The sequence below is a fragment of the Copadichromis virginalis genome, linkage group LG19 (genome assembly GCF_057382275.1).
Source record: "Copadichromis virginalis isolate Kocher_CV1m ecotype Utaka linkage group LG19, C_Virginalis_male_GT1.1, whole genome shotgun sequence".
NCBI classification, from domain to species: Eukaryota; Metazoa; Chordata; class Actinopteri; order Cichliformes; family Cichlidae; genus Copadichromis; species Copadichromis virginalis.
Genome location: NC_140636.1, coordinates 23,570,591 through 23,591,768, shown reverse-complemented (window position 1 = coordinate 23,591,768; position 21,178 = coordinate 23,570,591). Strand labels below are relative to the sequence as shown.

Sequence of the window (21,178 nt, the reverse complement as noted above, 5' to 3'; positions counted from 1 at the left end):
GTGCTCTTCTCTCCTCCTCCTTCAGATGGAAGGACTTCCCAGTAGTGGGACTGTACCCGCTGCAGCAGCACAGATGCTCCCTGTGGCTTCAGTTAGCTGGCTAACTGCGGCTAGCTAATCCAAAGCTGCGGGGAAAAATGTTGACTTTCCGCGCTTTGCTAACTGGCCGGTATGGTTGCAAAGTCGAAGGATTGTGTCATGACTTTACCCCACCGTGCTGTTGATGTTTTCCGAGCCTGGAGTTATGCTCTCACGAAAGAAAAGTAAGAACGAAGCGTCCAAACCAGCCGAGGTACACGGGAAGTATGTGAAGAAGGAAACGTCGCCGCTCCTGAGAAGTAAGCGCAACAAGTGGTTAGCTTATCAGCTAGCCCCGAATAGCATCACTTAACTTGCTCGCTAGTTAAAGTTAAACACTGTTAAACCTTAGTGAGCTAGCATTAACAAATACTGTAAAACGACTCTGGGGACATTTATACTTGCTCCACGATTGTAAAAAACAGTTTAATGCTGTACAGTCTAACCAAACACAGCTAGGATGATAGTCATTGTAGCTAAATGCTACATGAGCGCCAGTTGTAGTGCAGTAGTTACAAGATAATGCTTACAGCTTTAAATTACTCAGCTAAAGGCATATTATACTAGTAGATTAGTTTAGTTAAACGTATTTTTAGTGTCTGTACTGACTTATGATTATTGTGATAGCTGCTGTTAAGCTGTTTCTATTAGAGTATCTATAGAAACTAGCAGTATTTTGTAGAAATGTGGGTATTACTAAATTACCTTCTCGTGTAAATGTTTTATTCGAGAGTCAGTTAATATTATAATTCAGGTATGAAAAGTAAAAGTACGCGATTTGGCTCCTATTAGTAAAATACTCTGTTTTTATTATGGTGTTTTATTTATTTATTTTCAAGTCATCAGGCATGAGCAGCTCCCAGATATTGCGTTGCCTTTTATTGACATTTGCTCTGCTGACCTGATTGCAGATCTTATGCCCTCCTTCATCCGTCATGGACCCACTATACCGAGACGCACAGAGGTCCCTCTGCCAGAAATGGTGCCTTCTTCCTACCCTTTGGCACCCAGCCGGGAACCTGTGGTGTCCCGTAACAAGAGTGTCCTCCGTACCCATGTGCAGAAGACTCCTCACGAGGTGGCCCGCACAGAGAGCCACCGCTTATCTGCACCTCCGTACCTGCCTCGCAGTCTGGGAGACATTTCGCATGAGTATGGAGGCTCATCACAGTCCTTCCTTACAGACGTGAGCCCCATGTCTGAGAATGGAGATGCCCGGTATTATTACCCCTCTGAACCTTATTATGAAAACCAGCAACATCAACAGCAGCAGCAGCGCCAGCCAAGGAGAGTCCCAGACCGCTTTCCTGAAGACTATAGATACTACGAGCACAATGAGCACAACTTCCAAAGACATCCCCGACAACATACTCCCCCAGCTCCAAACAGACCCCCTTCAGGTAGATTTTACATTATTTTGTGAAGCTCCCTTTTAACACTGTTCATGTCTTTATTTATATATTTTAAGGGAAGTTTAGTGATAAAAGCAAGAAACACCTAGTTTTAGAAAGTTTATGACTGACATCCCATCAGCAACTCTACAACTTTTAAAATTTCCTCTTGGAGAACTCTTGTCCAACCACACAGAGGCTACTCTGAAAGGAATGCAGGCCACTAGTTGTCAAATTGAAAAGAGCAATTTCATTTCAGTCTTTATTTTACTGCTCTGTGTTGTAAACATTACGATGATGTAAGTGTAATTACATTGAGATTGGGGGGGGCACGGGAATGCTTCTTGTCCTCCTCTTACCATAAAGACACTCTTTATTTTGTGGCTGGCTTGTCAGCGTCATGTATACAGTTCAGTATTATGTCAGGCCTGCCTATCACGTAGCCTTGTTTGGAGTAAAGTTAAACAAGCATTAGAGGCTCTGCATTTTTCACCTCTGTGTTTGCTGAAACTTTCTGCCAGCAAACTAGTAATTTGCACACTGCCCCCAGTCAAATGTCTCAGCCTCAAACTGCTCGCTGGCATGAATCATCCTTGTTACATATGTGCTGATCTCATTATACTTACATTTGACACACAGTGAGGTTTGAGATGCTGCAGCATGTTTGTGTACGAAGCCCAGTCAGTACAATGCCACTATATGTTATTACAGCGTGGCTCTGTGATGTAGTTGGTCACACATTTGGTTTAAGCTGAAATTATTGTTCAGTGGGGGTGGCATGCTGGCCCATCTACCTGCAGAGACCGTCTGTTGTTGGACAGTGTCCAAAGTATGTTGTACAACCGGTCTGTGGGCTACTCTTGCCTGTCCTTTTGTTGGTCTATCAGGCAGTCGGGTAGAAGCACAAGGTAGCGCCCAAGCCCACACAAGCATCTGTTGGAAAATCTCTGCCAAATCGGGTATGAAGGTTTTGTGTGGCAACCCCTTGGGAAATAAAAGAGTATATACTGTTTAAGTGGTGTCTTATACTATACTGAAGCCCCACACACCTGTTGTTTAAATCTCCTGTTCGCAAATGGCAGCCAGGTAAAAGAAAGAGGGGTTAGCTGTGGATGAAGTAACAGGCTTTGTCAAGGCTTAACTCTTAATAGGGCACTCATTGAAATACTTGGAAATTCAAGTCAGGTTGTCCTGTTCTGTGACATGATTCTTTGACACAACAGCAGTTTCCCTCTTTCCATAAACAACCTGATCAGACAGCTGCAAAAAAAGGGACGGAATGTTTTTGAGTCAATAAGTGTAGATTTACTGAAAACAAAAAATAACAAATAAATATCTACTAAGAATGGTAAATGGCCTGTACTTTTCATGCCACAAATTTTACTAATTTATGGAAATCCTACATAAAACAACACCTGTCTCAACATGTAGAACAATGTTGCAAACACATAATCTGAGCATTTCATTAATTTACCACTGTTTTGATGTTAGGACCACAGGTGTAGGAGTAGGTAGGGGTGAAGGTTTGGAAGTTTGAAAAGTTCTGGGCCACTGCAGATTTATCAGATGTCACTGTCTGTCACATAGCTTGATCTCATATGCGGTTCCTCACCTGATAAAAGGGGTTGATATGAGACAATTTAGGCTTATTTTGAACTTGTGCAAAAAGCTGCTGAGCTACTAGAGTCCAGGTGTCAAACAGAAATGGCATAAGTTGTCCCTCTGCAAACCCTGAAAGGATGAGCCTGGTATAGTTAATCATATGTTATTTTCTTGTGTGTGATTGATGTTTTCATAAATTATCCCAGACTCTCTCTCTCTCACTCTCTCTCTCTCCTTTCCATGTTTTCAGTGGTGTTTTCCCTAACTTGATGTTATCAGTCTACCCACTTTGTTTCATTCAGCCCACCTCACTGTAATCTAAGAAATTCCTGTGATGTTTTGAGCTTTAGGTCTGCTGTGAGCATTTTTTTTTCTGAAGGAAAGGGCAAACATGATGATCATGATGATGAGATGGGGGGTGGTGTAGGAGGAGTGCATTTCTGTGGAGCTCTCACACATTCCTTCCCTTCATTCAGCAGCTGGCAAAGAGCTCCACCTCTGTTGCTGTCACTCTAGCGTAGAATTTATCAGATTGTAGCCGCCATTTCGCTGAGATCCTTTAGCGTTCCCCTGTATTTGGAATTCTTGGTTTCTGCAAGCTCATTTGCTTTGAGTCACGCTCATCCACATCCACACAGCTGTCGACTTGACATTCCTCGCTGACGTTATTCTCCAATAAAAGTACAGGACCCGCTGCATGAACCCTCTCTGCTGTCGGCTCTTACAGCCGTTTGTTCTCGCCCAGTGAAAGGCCCTGTGTGTATGGCTGGCCATGCAGAGCTCTCTGCCTTCCTGTCTAAAAGTATCAACAATCCCATTTCCTACCATTCATCACACAGTGTCACTTAGAATAAGATGGCCCTCTGTCACAACAATCACAGAGTCGAGCAATCTCAGTTTTAAAGTTTAAACTCTGTACTGTCCTCTGCTTTACATGACACTTTCCCACACAGGCAGTTTTTAAGAAATTTCTCCAAATATTTCTTCTTTCCCAGGGGCGCTGTTAGCCAGCAGCTGCTCCTCTGTATGATTGGTCAGACATCTCTGCCTCTCCCTTAGGGTTTCTAAAAAAGAAATGTTTGTTCTTCTCAGCCATAGGTCGAATACAGGCCAAGTCTCTGGGGAACCTGTCCAGTCTGACAGGGGAGGACCTCCCCCTTCCGGCCGGTTGGACCGTTGACTGGACCATCCGTGGCAGGAAGTACTACATCGACCACAACACTAACACTACACACTGGAGCCACCCTCTCGAGAGGGAGGGGCTCCCTCCAGGCTGGGAGAAGGTGGAGTCCGCTGAGTTTGGGGTCTACTATGTGGATCACATAAACAAGAGGGCACAATACCGTCATCCATGTGCTCCAAGGTATGAAGCATTAAAAAACGCTGCTTTTAGTTTTTTAAGCAACTAAAGTTCTACTACTTCTTTACTTAGTAGAAAACTTACCTCATCACAATAGAGATGATGTTTCTTTGTATTCTAGCGTACCTCGTTACGATCAGCCCCCACCACTACCACCTCCCGTGGCCTATCAGCCACGTCCTGCAGAGAGGAACCAGCCAGTCCTCGTGCCAGCTAACCCATACCACACAGCCGAGATCCCAGACTGGCTGCAGGTGTATGCTCGTGCACCACTCAAGTGAGTCTAACTCAGTCTTACCTGACATTTGTCTAGTTAATAGTATTCTGGTCAGTCAGTAATCGGTAAATGTACAAACAAAGAGAGGTACTAAAAGGAGGAATTTATGGAAGCCACTGGCGGGGGGGAATGCTACCCATAAGTCAAAATTCGGGGTTAGTATCTCAAAATTTCAACTTAATAATTCTAAGTTTCTTATTCTAATTTTTATTTAATCCTGGACATAATTTTTTTTGATAGTAACCAAATTGGCGAGTTATTTTCAAGCTCCTACCAAAAGTGTAGAATCAGTATTTTTTGGTAGTTTTGGTCAATTGACAATACTTATGGAAATGGAAAAGCATGATGTTTATCCTTAGGTACCTAAATATGTAATGTATTTATTGTATAGTGTTTTTTAATACCTCAAAAACATGTATGTTTATTTGTGGAAAACTGCATTCCAAATCGGTGTTTATTTCAGGGTTTGTACATATTGAATAGAGAAGCCCTGAAAAAAAATCTTACCAAATAAAAGTATTTTTGTCACAAAGAAGTGACTGATAGATCTTCAAACCAGCCCAAAGGGTAACTTTAAAGGTACAGTGACTCTCCTCTCCTTTACATCAGGTATGACCACATCTTGAAGTGGGAGCTGTTCCAGCTGGCAGACCTGGACACGTACCAGGGAATGCTGAAGCTGCTCTTCATGAAGGAGCTCGAACACATCGTCAAGTCCTATGAGGCGTACCGGCAGGCGCTGCTGTCGGAGGTGGAGGCACGCAAACAGCGGCAACAGTGGTACGCCCAGCAGTCCAACAAGAACTTCATAGGGAACATGTGATGTGTGTGTGCGTGTGTGTGCAGCAGGGACTTCTCAGTGCCACACCTCTCTGAGGTTTCCTCAGTTTGGGAGCGGTCAGAGCTGCCTTTGAAATCATGATTGACTCTTAATTGCCTCTTTACCAAACACATCTGTGCCTTTGCTTGATCCAAATATATCAGCCAGGAGGTTGAGACACATATATGGCCAGGGTGGGGGCCATGTGACACTCTGTTTATGGATGACTGATAGAAACAAAAAAACAAAACACTAGAATGAAGAAAAAATGTGTTGCATCATGGGAAACTGCTTGTGGTTCTATTGAAAGCCACCGACCTGGGAAAATTGCTGTTTGAATTCCTTTTTTAAAGACTGAGAAGCACAGAGTGTGAAAAATCAGCTCTGGGTATTTGTTACAAAAGCATCCTGACATTGTGCCTTTAATAAAACAAAGTGCAGCAGTTTTACGTCTGCTCATATCGTGTATACGCCAGCTACTCCGTCATTTTTTCCTGTGGGAGAAAGCGACAGGCAGCTTTTTCTAATTTGACTTCATGGCTTCTTTCCTTTGCTCTGTTACTGTCATAAACTGAAACCACACAAAGAAAGTGTACATTGTTCCTTTTTTTATGACATACTTTTAAGACAATCCACCAAAACCTTAACAGATATATAATTTTACATTTTTCTTTTTTGATTGATGAAGCATCAGATTTGATGTGGTGGTTTGAGCGTCTCTCGGCATTATTGTTCGTCAGGAAAATTCACGTTTTTGTGCATTTAATTAAACACAAATAAGCTACTGGAACTTTTTTTTAAAGAAGTCACATTCATTTTGCCAAAAACTTTACTTTCCCTTTGTTTCAGTTTTTCATGCTTTATGTTTATGGCCTGACATCTTGCTTCACTGATATAACAGAAGTCCAGGTTCTTGGACACATATTCTACTGATCACTAATCAGCTTTTATCTCCTCTTAAGATACTCAGAAATGTTTTCTTACTTTTTTTTTTGTCTACTGGAGACCAGTGATAATGTGTTATTCTCAGTATATAAAATGTTTAAGGAGTCCTGTGTATCAGAGGAACCTAAACATTTCTGAATGTCCTAATTGGGAGCAGTGGAATAGGTTTGTACAGAACATTGGGCTTCTCTTTGGGCCTCTATCACATCGCCTCAGAACAATGTCTACAGTTTGTTCATACCTGATTTTGTGAATTGCAATTACAGGACATAAGCAATAAAGTCTGCAGTGAAGAAAAATACACGTATGGATGTACAGTTGTTGCCTCCTGCTGCTTGCCGGTCTTCCCACAGTGTTTTATAATTGCAGAGCCATTTAAAACACTGCCGGTACGCCTTGTAGGACTTGTATTTAAAACATTTCTGATTGTAAGAAAACTCAAGTCTAGATTTCATTAATTTGGTCCATCTTTATTAGGTCTTTTCTTTGCAACTGAATTTTTTTTGCAATGCGTGTGCTGAAAACTAAGCAGAGTCAATTTGAAGGAGCTCACAAAAAAAGGTTGATTCATTTGACCTTTCAGTCCTCCCACCACATTGAGAGGTGATGCTTTAGGAATGAAAGAAAAGCTCTGTCTCACAGACGAGATATTCCAACACAGTGTAAACAAATACTGTTCTTCTGACTTCTTAATGGACACAACACCCAAAAACATAGTCATGAAATAGAAAGGGATTTCAGAACATCACGAATCTTAAACTGGTCTTGGATGGTTCTTTGTGTGAAGGCCTCGCTGATGTTGATTATAGATTGTGGAAGACTCTAGAAGCCACTCTGCTGCAGTGCCTTTAAATTTTCAACCCTTGAGGTCGAACCTCACTATAAACTTGCTAAATATGCATGACAGTGTTCCTGTACGGTTGGTGAGCAGATCTAAATGGGAGGGGGGAAGAAAAAGAAAAAAGACATAGAAAAGTTTTGCTGCAGCTTTGTATGTGATGCAGACATTTTACAGCGCAGTGACTCAAGGAGTTAAAACAGTGACCGCAGTTGTACAAATATACAGTAACAGTCTACTAAGCCGAAGTATTCAAACACCAAAAAAGAGCCATCACCGATACAAGCCTTTTGTTTAAAAATGCAAGCTGTTGTGGAAACACGAAAAGCCTCTTTCACCATGCAGCAGTTTTGCACAGATGATTCGGTTTAAGTGTGAGAAGATGATGAAAGAGATGTGGAATGAGGCTCCGTTTCCAAAGCAGGCCTGTCGCCACGCCTAATAGCATCTAGCTTTGATTCCCCCGGTGGCCACAGAATAGCTACATTCCTCGGATTTGCTCGAACATTCAGTGAAACACACAACAATGGCTTCGGCAGCCCCCGCCCCCCCAACTACATCACAATGGAAACCTAACCTTGCTCTTTCCTCCCAAACCTCAAAAGCCAAACGCACATATAACGATCACTGGGATGATGCGTGATTACAAAACTGCAAGCAGACTATAAAGTGAGATAATGTCGGCTATGTTATGTAAACTTTTGTCTCTCCCACCAGTGCCGTAGCACACAGATACACCAAACCCTAAAACTAACTCGTGTGCCATGGAGTGTCTGCATGTAGCCAGGCTGCAGCAGGTGAGAAATCTTTTTTTTCTCTTTTTTTTTTTTACATGTTATGGCACAATACCAGTTAGTCACAACCATTCAGCTATTTTTTTATAAAGTATACCTGCATTTAGAGCTTAAAGATGACAGACATTAACCACTTACCATGCTGATGATGTTTGTAACGCCTCATTATTTAATATACAGTACATATTTTGTCTTTCAAACATTGCAGGTCATAGATATTGTTCCTTATAAACAACACTAAAACTTCAAAGAACAGAACAATTGTCACAAATGGGGGTTTCACAGATTTGAATATACTTTAAAAATCATTGTCAGTGACGAATGATGGAGAAAAAAATAAAAATAAACGCTCGATGAGAAATAAGCAGCAGTCTCCTCCAGCAGAGTGCCCGCGGTATTTGTACAGGTGTGTTTGCTTCACGAACTAAAGGTGAAAGACCATGACACATTGCATCCAATGCTTAGAAGCAGCCACCCACTGAGGAGATGCTCTCGGCATATGCATGAACATTAAACAGTCCGTTATAAGGGTTAAAGAAGTGAACGACCAGTAGTGGCTTGCTGCAGCAGCCAGTACCAGAGTTAAAGAGTGCCTGATGGATGAGGGCATTCATCTGCCTTCCTCCTCCTCCGCTTCCTCCCTCGGTCCATCACGAGGAAATCTCTGACATGTTCTGTCTTTGAACTAATCAGTCCCTCTTCTTGTCCTGCTCCTCAGCCACCTCCTCCACCTGATGCCCGGGGAAGGCGTGGTGATACAGGTGCCTATGATTGGCTGCTACATTATACAGCTTGTAGAGAGCCTATGGAGAGAACATGGAGCTGGTTAGTTATTTATCTTATGGATTACTTTTGCAGGAAACACCAGAGTTACATTTTCACACATACACAAGATCACGACAACAAAGTCCATTCATTCATTTACCCATCATGCATGAACATGCTTATAGTATTAGAAAGCTGGTAAAGCTTATATTTCTAATATAAGCTGGTAAAGCTAAAGCTATGCACACATATTTTGTACAATGATCAGTGCATATCAAGTGGTTTATCACTGCATCTGTATACTTTTAGAAACAGAAACCGGGAGCTGGGATTTGGGTTTCTTCTTTAATCTAGTCATATGGATTAGAAGCATTTCAATACTGATGTTTTTTTGACTTCCTTTGTACCTTTGTAGACCTGAAAACAAGTTATTCTTATATAACTTATTCACTCTGTTTGCTCTCTTTATTTCCACACTGCTGAAACATGCACAGCAGGCTTCCAGTGGCTACTTTTATCAGTTTTCTTCATTCATATTTGATTTGAAACACTAAATCAGCTGCTTCATAAATGTTACATCTGCTGATTCTGACAACAAAAAATGGAAGGAGAAAGTAAGCTCCCTGAGAGCTGTTGTAAACCAGCTTGATTTAAGCCTGATTTAATAAGCTTAAAATGGGAAATCAGGGAGCACTCAGTTGATGTCTATACACAGCCCACTGTTTACATCTAAAATTTAAACTTTAGGTCATTTTTCAGGACAATCCGAGTATATTTTCTGCACAAAATATGAAAACAAACTCAATTTGAATTTGATTAACACGTCATTCACAATCATTCACAACTAAAAAGGCTATAGAAGGTTAAAGATATGTAATATAATCTGCTTTAAAGTCAAATGCCATGGATTTATGAGTCTCGGCTTTTTCAGTCCTGGGCACATTTTGTTTCAGAAATTTAGACCAGGAAGGGAAGCAGTCTGTTTGGAAAAAGCTTTGTTTGCATCGGGCCAACGGCATTAAAAACTGCCCTATTACCATAAAAATAGGCCTTTCATCAAAGTGCTGATCGGCCTAATAATAACTATTATTCATAGAGTAATATAACAATGCAAATTTTGATCCAAGAGGGAAATCATCTGAAATCTTAATTTGAAAATATCTTCAGCAACTGTTTAAACTATGTATAGAAGAGCCCAATATGATTTCAACCATCAAAGCTGAAAGCAACCTGTTCATCAACAGTATCAAATCTCTTAGAGTGGAGAGGAGAGCAGAGGCCGTGATATCTGCTAAACTGAGATGGTTTACTGTAACAGAAAAATCAGGCGTTCATACTATTCATCATAACAGTCAAATAAAGTCATTAAAAATTAAGACAGAGAATTTTTAATTCATAAAGCAGCCTTAAGGTGTGAATTGAGGTGTCTTCATTCAGGGAACATAAGGCTGCACAAGAGGAAATTTAACTGTAGCTCAGATAATTTGAGCAGAACTTGAGTTTGATGACAACAATCTCATAGAAATGCACCAGTAGCAATGTGTTCTTGTTAATACTTCCAATTGATTTGCTCCTCTTACCTCGTTTGTGCTCCCCTGCAGAGGCGTTAAAAGAAACAAACATACAGTGTGAGCACATGTAGTGAACATGTAACACAAACAGCACATACAGATTCTTCGTTAACAGTGCACAATTGTTGCTCTTAGGCTTGTAGGGATTTGTTGCCGCCACTAATAAAGGAGGTTTTTGCCCCCTAGTGGTTTAAAGACACTCTTTCATTTCTAACAGATGTGGATGGATACTGTGTATTGTATTTGTCTTTAATGGCTAATTTTAAAGCAAGAAAGCCATATTCTCATATTAAAATAAAGTAAATGTGAACAGATAAAAGAAAAGGTAATGATTAATAATTATTAATTATTTTTACCAGTGACTCTGGTTTCATATGTTTTTCCTCAGTCTTCATCCTTTGTAACAGCTAGAGCAGCTAGCACACAACCATGTGTTTTATTGCTAATAGCAAATCTCATATCTTTTGTGCTGCTGTTAAAGGCTAAAGATGTGAACGTTTCCCTTCTAAACCATGAGGTAATTTAATGACACACATCAGTGAAGTTGATTCAAAACACACTTTAACTAAAATACAGCAAAAGTTCAAAGTGTTCTGATAAAGTGGGGATATGGCATGACCTTTAAAGTGTCTGCTTATTTTTATTTGTTCTCTAAATAGGGTCAAAAACATTAAATCACTAGAGATTATTAGCTTATTTTAACCTTCTGATCCCCTAGTCTGCTGATATACTGCAGTTCACAGGAAAGGAGCTGATATGCATTATTATTTTAGTTTGTTAAAAATTTCTATGCTTATTTGGATGAAATTGCTCTTTAGTGTTTGTTTACAGTACAGCTTCAGATCCAGATGTCCAGCAGCAGCCTGTATTCAGTTTGAATATTGCTATAAACTGCTATGGATCCATTTATGTCTTTTATTTACTGTGACATTTAAATTCACCCAATAAAGCTGTAGCTTCTGCTTTCCCACATTCATTGATGAAGATTTCACATAATTAAGCAGTGTGTTGTCCCACTTGCTCTTATAATACTACAAATCTATTCTCTACTCGTAAAAGTGGGGTACATGCTGCTCTCGGCTGCATCTGCATAAAGGGAGGGTTTGTACAATAATGCTACTGTCAGTGCTTGATGATTTGTTGGATTGCCTCAATCTGATTAAGAGACTGAAATAATTTTGTGCATGTTTTTCATCTTATCTGCTTTGCCACAAATGGTTCATTAAATTCTTTAATGACAGAGTCTTGTCTCGGGTTTGATAACTAAAGGCTCCACCCTAAAACGGGTGGAATATATATTAAAATCTTTGATTATTCACTCTGAAATATTCTTAGACAGTTTGCTTTTGAGGGTAACATTGTGATGTTTATCCAGTTGAATTGAGGTTTGCAAATGTGAAAAGGGTTGATTACATCTGGAAACATCATATTCCATTAACATTACAGGACACTGTAAGGACATTCTGTTTGGGAGTCGAGCCCCCGTAAAAGTTTGAACCTACAATCGTCCCTAAACTAATCAAACCGCAAGAGATACCAGACCTGATAACAGTATAAGTGCTCAAAACCTGAATGCATGTGATGATTTTCACTCACCTGACATCTTTTCAATACCAAACAAATCGTTCTCCTTTTTTCTTACTTTTATAAGTTGTACAAAGTCTAAGCAGCCACCATTACCATCTAACTACTGATAAGTTAGACAGGTTATTCTTTTTATTTACCTGGTCCCACAGCGCACCAGCAACCTGGTCAATGACGGCACCGAGTTCTCGATATTCCCCAGAGTATCGGATGTAAGCCCAGGTGCACAGAGTGATCAGTGCCAGGCCGAGGATCATGTTGCACAAGCTGGCAATGATGTCCACGCCCACAAAGCCTGTGATACCCGCGGCTACGTACATGACAAAGATGACCACGAACAGTGTGGCCGGCGTGCGGGCTGCGTGGAAAATGTTCTTGGAGTCATTGTGCTTGATGTACTGGACGAACACCTCGTCGATCTCTCCCTCCAGCTGCTGCAGGTAGCGCCGGCTGAACTCTTCACCTCCCATCTTCTTCACACCCTTAAACACCTGCAGCGCCTCCTCTCTGATGGCGCTGTGTCGGGCTTGCAGCTCACTGGGGGCGAGGAAAGGCCGATCACCTCCACAGACCTGTGAGAAGTGACAGCAGTGAGTCGGTGAAGTCACTTGGTAGCTACTGGACATTCACTTACAAATCTGTTTTCACCTACCTCCTCCATTTTCTTGTTGTACAGATCTTTTGCAGCTGCAACAGCTGCTAAATTATTTGCCTCAGCTGTGGCCTGAGGGGAAGCAAATGGAAATATCATGTAAGGATCAATGTCAGCAACCAGAAATTAACAGTATGGATAAGCTTACAGCAGTGATCAGAGGTTTACGTCCACTCATCATTGATTTTCATGGTTATTTGGGGCTTTTAAGGATTTCTTTGAACTCTTCTTATATTATTATTAGATTCAGGCTCAAATATATACATACATCTAAGCTCATATTTTGTAGTATTTTTAGTAGCCATCAACAACCTTCTGGCATAATTATGGCTGGATATTTGACCACAGCCCTGGCTTTTAAGCATAGTCAACAAATTTTCACTAAGGTTGAGGTTGGGGCTTTGGGAAGGCCATTTCATAACTTTTGATGTGTGTTTAGGAACATTGTCTCATAAGTTTCCTCTAGCTGTTGATCTGAGACGAAGTTGAAGAATTTGGAGATAATCCTCCTCCTTTATTCCATCCACTTTGTGCAATGTACCAGTACCACTAGCAGCAAAACAGAGCATGATGCTAGCACCACCATGTTGAACAGCTTGTACAGTGTTCTTAAGTTTGAAGGCTTGAGCCTCGGTGGTTCCTGCGTTGTTCCTGAAAATCCTAATGAAGTTCCTCTCATGTAGGGGCAAGTTTGGGTTTTCTTCCAGACCTTAGCAAAGTGGTGACACATTTGTTTGAACTGATTATCTTGGAACCTGCAGTTGTTTAGAAATGGCTCCAAGAGATCTTCCTAACTTATCTAACTCTACATTTGTACTTCTTGGATCTTCATTGAGTTCCTTGGAGTTTCCCATTGTTCTGAGTATTGATCAATCCAATGATTGCTGTCAAACAAATTCTTTTTATGCGGCAAAGACAAACTACCAGTTGCTGTCAATCATGATCATTGATGAAAAGTTAACAGACCTCGCTGTCACAGTTTAAAATACTGCGAGATCAATTACAAGACTAAAGTAACTGTAAATATATATTTCAACATGCATGTATACTTTTGACTCTCTGTGGAGTAGAGAAAATCCAAAAATTACAGTAATTAAATTTAAAATTGTGCACTTGGTTTTTGTTATTTAAAGTCATTAAGGATATATGCCATCCAATCATCCTATCCTGAAAAAAAAAACAGTTCAAAGAAACCATTATAATCTCCAAATTACCATTAAAATAATGTCCAGATGAGTGTATGTAAACCTCTGACCATAGGTGTATCTTGAGTGCAAAGCTTTATTGTATGTTAGCAAAATAATCATTAAAAATATACCTGTAGCATTGACTTTGGATGTGGCAGCTCCTCGCCTTGGTAAATTTTGATGTAAGCCTACAAATACAAATGAAAAAGTTAATTTGTTACATTTGATCAGTCATATGCGGAAATATGGCACTTTAAATAAAGAAAGGACAGAGTCTGGTTGTTGTGCACATCACCACGATGCTTTGTTCTAACCTTGAAATACTCCAGCAGGCCTCTGCACGTGATTTTGCTGCCGTTGATCTCCTTCACATCGATGTTGCGAGGACTGAGGAGCCAGGGGACCAAGACCGTCAGGTTGTTTATAAACTCACCATCAATCTCTAGACAGAGAGGACAACGACTGGTGAGTGTGTACAGCATGGCAAAGTCACTCACTGACAGCAGAAGCCTTCTTTGGGACAAAATGCAAGACCCCAAAAAAACCTGCCCAGCAAGGCCTCGACGAGCATTAGAAAAACCTCCAGAGCCCTCATATCTCAATCTGAGCATTTTCAAGATATATCTAAACATGTCTGATCTATAGAGGCCCCACCAGCATCTTTTAAGACCTAATATCCTGATCGCAGATATCGCAGGACAGACCGAGAGGTTCCATGTCATGATTGAAGTGAGGGAACTAAACAATATTAGGTGTTCAAAACTAGAAGTACATTTGCAGAGTGCATCCTCCGCCAAGGTTAATGTCCAATGCTGATGCAGTATTTCAAATTTTATGGGGTCTTCTTTTGCCCGAGCGTCACCTCCTCACCAAGTTCCAAGAAATTTGGCTGCGAAGTTTTTCCCAAGCCTTTCACAAACAATACTATACTTGAATGAAAGGTGCATATGGTGTAAGTGAGCAATGAAGAAAATGTACCTTTGATTCTCCCATCAAAGTGTGGGTTGGTGGCCACTTTGAGGCCAGGGTGAGGCATCAGGAAGCAGGAGATGTTGGTGAAGCAGGAGTGGATGTGTTTCCGCACATTCTGCAGCTCTTCATGCTGGTTCTCTGAGATCTGGACCGCAAACACGAAGACAACCACCAAGTTTAAGATGTGCTTTGGTTAAGCTAGTCTCAGCAGCCGTAAGCAACCACATCACTGCAAAGGCTGCACAGGAAACTGATGTGACAGGACTGAAAGTGGTGTGACCTTCTATCTCAGTAACATCTGTGATGTCTGACCTTAAGTCTCTTCTCGAGGAACTTCATGCCGCCTTCCTGTCCATAGGGAAACTCATATGGAAAACTCCAGTCTCGAACCAGGAAAATCATTGACTAGAAAGGAAATTATAATTCTTGTGTTATAAAGTGGGCTCACACACTCAAATAATTTTGAGACATAAAAATGTGTTAATAGAAATACTAAATATATTTCCTTTAAATAGAAAATACCTGGAATGGTTTCAGGAAAGTCTCCTCCATAGCTAGTCTTCCATACTCAGTGAAAAGCTGAAATAAAGTAACAATATTGTAACAAGTAATTTGAAGAACTAATGTGTGAGGATGATAATTCTGATATTAATATATAAACAAGTCGAAGGAGTTGTAGTACTGTGCAAAAGTCTTGAACCACACCCAATTTATTTATATTTTGCTAGGAAAAAATGGAAATAGCTCCAGTTATTGAAACATGTGAAACCATATATGAAAACAGTTTATAAGGCATAAACAAAGCTCCTCTTTGGATTGTGGCCACCTTTTATTATGTCTTGTTTCAAGATAATCCCACACTGCTTCAATAATATTGAGGTGGGGAAACCAATCTACAACTTGCAGTGTTTCATTGTATTTTTTTCTTTCGAGGTATGCTTTTGCTGCATTGACAGTGTGTTTGTGTTTGATCCTTTTCATTGTTAAAAAATAATCTGAAAGAAGAGTATGGTAGACATAGGAAGAGATGGAGGAAGATGTGGCAAACCTAAAGGGACAAGCCAAAAGAAGAAGTCATGTTCAAAATTAAGACCTGCTGCCACTGATTTTCAGTCCAGTTCTTGTGTAATCTGGCCTACACCAGTCCTTTCACTTGGTTTCCCTTCCTTATAAATGGCTTCAGCAGCCTCCCTTCCACTGAGACCATTTCTGATAAGGCTTTAGTAAACAGTAGATGTACCAACTGAAGGGTCAGATGCATCTGTATAGTCCAGTGTCAGATCTTTGCTGGGTTCTTTTTTTCTGGTTTCTTAAGTTCACGACTTTCAGATACTGTTCACGTGCTGTAGATGGTTTATTTTAGACCTTTCATTTCTTTTTTTGTCCTCCGCTTGTTCAGTTTCCTCAAATTTTTAAGGACATACAGCACACCATGCTGAGATATGACATGCTCATACTTTGAGCTATTTGCTCTTTTTATGCTTAAATGATTCATAGGTCAGTGTTAAGTGGTTTATCGAGCAAAACAAAAAAACATTCCTGTGAAAACGGTCAGACACAACAACTAGACTGAAAATGAGTAAAAAGCAGCCAAAGTCCAAAAAGAAAAAGAAACTTTAAAAGACTGTCAGAAAGCCTGGAGAACTATTGATCAAGACCACTTTAAAATATATAAGAAGGTCTGGTGAAACGAAAGGAGGGGGGTAGCTGAGGACTTTAGTGCAGTACTGTATTTCCCTGTAATAACTGAAAGGCAATTTTACCTGCAAGTGCTGAAGGTCGTCCTCTTGCACATTCTGTGAGATGTTGTAAACCTGAGAGAGGCCATTGAGTTAGAGGGTTATTTTCTTTAAACATGTACAACTTGAAGAATGTGATAAATTTGTCCAGGTTAAATTATTGACCAAATAGTCCATTAGGCATTGAGGAACAAACGGGACTAGCAGGCATAATATGTAACACCTGTGTCTTAGTTTGGTGTGCTAGCATGGAAACCTTTGTTATAAATCTGAGCTTGTTACAAACAGAGGAACTATTTTATTTCCAAAACAAGCATGCAGCTAATTAACATTAGACCTCCGCCGAAAGAGGAAACAGGGTAGGGACAGATGGGCCATTTCTTCTGAACAATGATGCAGTTGGCAGGTGTGCTTGAGTAGAAAGAAAAGAACTAGTTTTGGAGACTTATCACCCAAAACTAGACGTCAGTCTTGTGGTGGCGCTATAGGAAAACTTCTAGGGTCATTAACATCTCTAAAGAATTTCATGACAGTTTTATTTAAAAAAAAAAATCATCACTAAGATAGTCCATCCCAAACAAACTTCAAAGTACATGCATGCATTTTTACAAATACTTAGTCTTTTCTAAAGCTAAGCTGGATCAGATGACTGAAGGTCACTGCACCTGCATGGAGCTTATCATGGTGCTCAAGGCGAACACAGTGGCTGAATCCCTCAGCGTCGACTGGCTGTCAAATGTGCCTTGCGTGTCCATTAGCAGCACAGCAACCTGTGTGAGGAGACAGATGAACGCATTCACCTTTGCTGCAGGAGTCAATATGTTCGCCGTGGATGTGCTGTACTGAGGAAAGTGAGTTTTAATACAGCGTGTGGAGTGTTTACACTCCAGAGAACAGAAAGTGCCTAAAGCAACCATTCATGTTCAGCAGCTCGTTTTGAATGAAACTAAAAAGAACGACCAACCTTTGATGCAAAATGTTAGAAACATTTGGCTGATGCAGGTATAAAAAATGTCCTAAACCACAAAAGACCCCTTTCAAGTTATCCAACCAAAGCTGCAGCTACGACTGTGAAGGTGAGAAGCTTTAAGACGACCTGTTGCCAGGCTCATTGAGAATATAAAGGTGTCACTGTAAAGAGGTTAAACAAGTATATGTGTGATATTTAATTAAGCGCTCAATTGCACTTTAGCCTACTTGTCAAGTCGTGGGATGAAATACAGTCTCACCTTTCTTCCGTCTGGTTTGTCCACCAGAAAGACCTCGCTCCAGATCTGGATCCCAGTGGTCTCCCTCTCTGAGCCGCCCCTCCAGGAGAAGCCGGTCAGAGGTTCTTCTGGATTGCCGAGCCAGTTTTCAGACGCCTGAGCACCAACAGATCACATGTTAGGCTAACAGGTCATTTTACCCTCAGTGGCTTTGAAATATTGCTCTTTTTTTTTTTTTTTAATTTGATCTGCTGCTTGAAAAAAAGAAGGTATAAATAGGATAAAGGAAGATAAAGAAATGCATAGCCATTTTATTCCAAGATTACTGTACATATGCAGGTTGGTGCATGCATGTAGTAATATAATATCATAAATATTCTTCTTTTTTTGCCAGTTCCTTTGCTATATTTCAATTTTTTTATGTGCTACATCAACTCACAAGCTAAATCGGGAACTTTTCCACCAGCACGACTGAGCCGATTCACGCACACAGACTGTATGATCTATACCACGCAGACTGGAGTAATGCTTTTGCAGAGACTTACATGGTTGTACATGTAACGCAGCATAAAGTCCATGAGGAAAGACTTGCCCTTCCGGAAAGCCCCGGCCACGGAGATGGCCACCACCTCACGATCTCTGACCTCCTCAGACAGCAGGATGCGACTCAGCGCCGCCTCATCCAGCTCAAAGGTGTGGTCATCTTTGACCAGCAGCACTTGGATGGGCCGAGCTCGTCCGTCTGGCTCCTCCTCCTCTGAGCTCCAATCATAGACATTTTTATCACTGAGGGACCCTGGAAGAGAAGACAGTCGTGGGAAATCATAAAACCTGAAGCAAGAAAACAGCATTAACATTACAGTCAAACACAGAGATGGAGGCAAAATGTTTTATTTAAAGAATTTATTGTGTCAATGAAACACCAACTAAAATGTTGTTGTGTGAGTTACTGAACAGCAAGAACGTCTTCACAGTGATGATAAGCGCACTTAGCAGTCCATTAAGTGAGGAAACAGGAAAGTTGAGTCCATTACTCCTTCCTGTTTCAGCTCCAGATCAATAGCATGGCCTGCAAGCTTGTTAATAATATTCCTAATGAATCAGGCCACACTCTTTTTATCGAATGAGATCATGTGCATTCAGAGGTTTTTTCCATGCAATGACTCAGTGTCTTTCCAGTCTCTGCTGTCTCATGTACAGTGTAAGGGCTAAATGGGCTTCCTGCAATGATTGGAGGCTTTCCGAGCTCCCAAATTCCCCACACTGTAATGTGTGTTTACTGAAGACGAAACAAAGTCCAAACACACACCACTAATTCCAGTCACTGCAGCTGTGGTGTTAATTTTGAGCTTTCAATGCAAATCAAAGCATGGATACAACTCTTTAAAAAAGCAGCAGTGACAGATTAAGGAGTAGCAGACAAAATTTTAAGGATGTGTTAAATGATTAATAAAGGGTGCCAAGAATGCACGGTGAATAATTCAGCAAGGAATCATCCAAGGTTTCGTCTCAGGCTTGAAGGGGACTATCGGGGTGGATTCACATCTCTTGCAATGGCCTCTTCAACCAGGCCTGGCATCATGAGCCTGCCTGGTTAACCTGATCGTGTTCCTCTGCTGCTGCTGTTGCTCTTAAAACAGCCAAAGACGTCAGAAGCGGTCTGCTCAAAGTGGGTCAGCCCAGATAAACTCTCTGATGACAAACAGCAGCATTTCACCCTTTCCCCCCTCACTCCTAATGCAGTCATTCAGCCCCTTCCTTCCCCTTGCAGGCCTGAATTTATAGTTAACACAGAGCATAGCGTGATGTCAGTGACAATCACCAACAGTGATGATGGCATTAACGGTCAGGGTGCAGATGGTGGTCCTGAGGATGATGAGAGGCTATCTTCTGATGCAATATTACATAATTGTATGCCAGATGCACCACGTACAATCACGAGAAGCTCACTGTGATAAACAAAATACACCAGAAGCTGGTTTTCAGGCCTCTTAGGGAGGTCCAGAGAGCACTAATAGACATTTCCCTACGCGCTGATTACTGAATAAAAATATAATATGTCTTAGAAATACAGGTCTGTGCTTGCTTATGCCTGATTAGACAATATTCCTGCAGAGACTCACAAAAGCACGTATTTCTCACGATAAATGGCGTCATGTATTGCTGCATTCAAATAAATAAACACTGGTCATGATACGGTCAAAACGAAACCAAGCCTTTCATCATGGAGTCTAAGATAAACATCTTACTGGCTTACACCCTCTCCTCCTCGGCAGGGAGGATAAAAAACGGTTTGTGCCGTCAAGAAAAGCAATGAAATATGAAATACTGTACGTACACTCACCCCAGCTGTCTCTTTCTGGACGGTGTTTCGCCATAATACTGTCCTTATATCCCTTTGATTGTGGGTTACTGAGCGACCCTAGTCGGTAGTCATGAGTGTATATCGTGGGCTGGGAGAATGCCCTGGCTCCACCAAAACGATGCAGGAGGATGATGGAGCTTTTATCCTCAATGCGATGCAGCCATGCTGTATCTCGCTAGGGGGCGCAGTTCTAAAGCAGCAGCTTGAGGCATGGGACGACAGCTGCAGTTCAGCTTATATTGCAATGTCTACAGAAAAGAATGATTAACGATTATGTGCTTGAAAGTGCGACCAGAAACGCATTTCTTTGTCGCTGCCTTCACTTGAAATTTTAGCTTCTACCGGCAGGTGGCGGTAATTACACAGAGGTTGAAAGGTATGCCCCCTTCATGTGCGCTTTTGTAAAAATGTAAATTCCAAATGGGTAAAGCAGTAGTCAGTATGTTGTTAAAATACTACATTCAATAAATAAATAAATACAAATTCCCCTCTTTATTGAACTGTTACTATACGTTGAACTGAACTGTAACTTTATGAAAAGAAAACATCAACTCCTTAAAACAATTACCCATATCATATTCTAACACATGGATAAATATTATTGCCTTAAAATAAACCACTTTCATGTTGGGTAATAAAGGAAATTACAGATATCTGGTTTTAGACCTACTGATATCAGATAATTATTTCACTTAAATTGTATTAAAAAAAAAAAAAGAATAACCTAAAATATTACTATAATCATACATCAAAAAAATTCAGACCTTTTTCCACCAACCCTTTGAAAAATAAAGATATTCTCTTATTTAGAATATTTTTATTATTCCTGATTGTATTTTGTGGCATGAAATTATGCTTGTAAAGCATTTTCAAATACAGTAATACCTGCAAATGATAACTTTAAGGGGTCATAATTACATCTCAACAGAAATTTTATTCATCCAACTTTTTTTGAAAAGATATGCTGAGATACTAAACCATAACTACATCAAAAACGAGCCCATAAATCAAAATTTGGTTCGAATAGATA

General features: G+C 40.6%; 2 protein-coding genes across 3 annotated transcripts; one reads left to right on the top strand and one right to left on the bottom strand.

Moving 5' to 3' along the window:
• sav1 (salvador family WW domain containing protein 1) lies at positions 1 to 5,973 on the top strand. The gene is made up of 5 exons (XM_085440792.1): positions 1 to 338; positions 990 to 1,478; positions 4,164 to 4,434; positions 4,553 to 4,708; positions 5,318 to 5,973. The coding sequence occupies exons 1-5, from the start codon at positions 224 to 226 to the stop codon at positions 5,529 to 5,531; spliced, it is 1,245 nt and encodes a 414-aa protein (XP_085296918.1). The 5' UTR covers positions 1 to 223; the 3' UTR covers positions 5,532 to 5,973.
• On the bottom strand, positions 5,881 to 20,440 carry atl1 (atlastin GTPase 1). Of its 2 annotated transcripts, none has more exons than XM_085440790.1 (14): positions 20,122 to 20,440; positions 18,329 to 18,579; positions 17,805 to 17,939; positions 17,241 to 17,345; positions 16,600 to 16,650; positions 15,359 to 15,415; positions 15,149 to 15,241; positions 14,843 to 14,981; positions 14,179 to 14,306; positions 13,996 to 14,052; positions 12,678 to 12,749; positions 12,166 to 12,597; positions 10,451 to 10,465; positions 5,881 to 8,908 (listed from the first exon to the last, which is right to left on the bottom strand). In XM_085440790.1, the coding sequence occupies exons 1-14, from the start codon at positions 20,159 to 20,161 to the stop codon at positions 8,795 to 8,797; spliced, it is 1,689 nt and encodes a 562-aa protein (XP_085296916.1). In that variant the 5' UTR covers positions 20,162 to 20,440; the 3' UTR covers positions 5,881 to 8,794. The 2 variants fall into 2 exon arrangements, with proteins under 2 accessions (XP_085296916.1, XP_085296917.1); XM_085440791.1 differs by having other exon boundaries at positions 20,128 to 20,439.
• Positions 20,441 to 21,178: the final 738 nt, after the last annotated feature.

What these genes read in the sequence shown, in the direction of transcription:
- sav1 (XM_085440792.1), top strand. Translation starts at nt 224, where the DNA reads ATGTTTTCCGAGCCTGGAGTTATGCTCTCACGAAAGAAAAGTAAGAAC. An exon ending in TCCAAACAGACCCCCTTCAG is followed by an intron (nt 1,479 to 4,163) that starts GTAGATTTTACA and finishes TGTTCTTCTCAG; the next exon opens with CCATAGGTCGAATACAGGCC. An exon ending in TATGCTCGTGCACCACTCAA is followed by an intron (nt 4,709 to 5,317) that starts GTGAGTCTAACT and finishes CCTTTACATCAG; the next exon opens with GTATGACCACATCTTGAAGT.
- atl1 (XM_085440790.1), bottom strand. Translation starts at nt 20,161, where the DNA reads ATGGCGAAACACCGTCCAGAAAGAGACAGCTGGGGTGAGT. An exon ending in ACAAACCAGACGGAAGAAAG is followed by an intron (nt 17,346 to 17,804) that starts GTGAGACTGTAT and finishes CTCCTCACACAG; the next exon opens with GTTGCTGTGCTGCTAATGGA. An exon ending in ACAACAAGAAAATGGAGGAG is followed by an intron (nt 12,598 to 12,677) that starts GTAGGTGAAAAC and finishes CACTTCTCACAG; the next exon opens with GTCTGTGGAGGTGATCGGCC.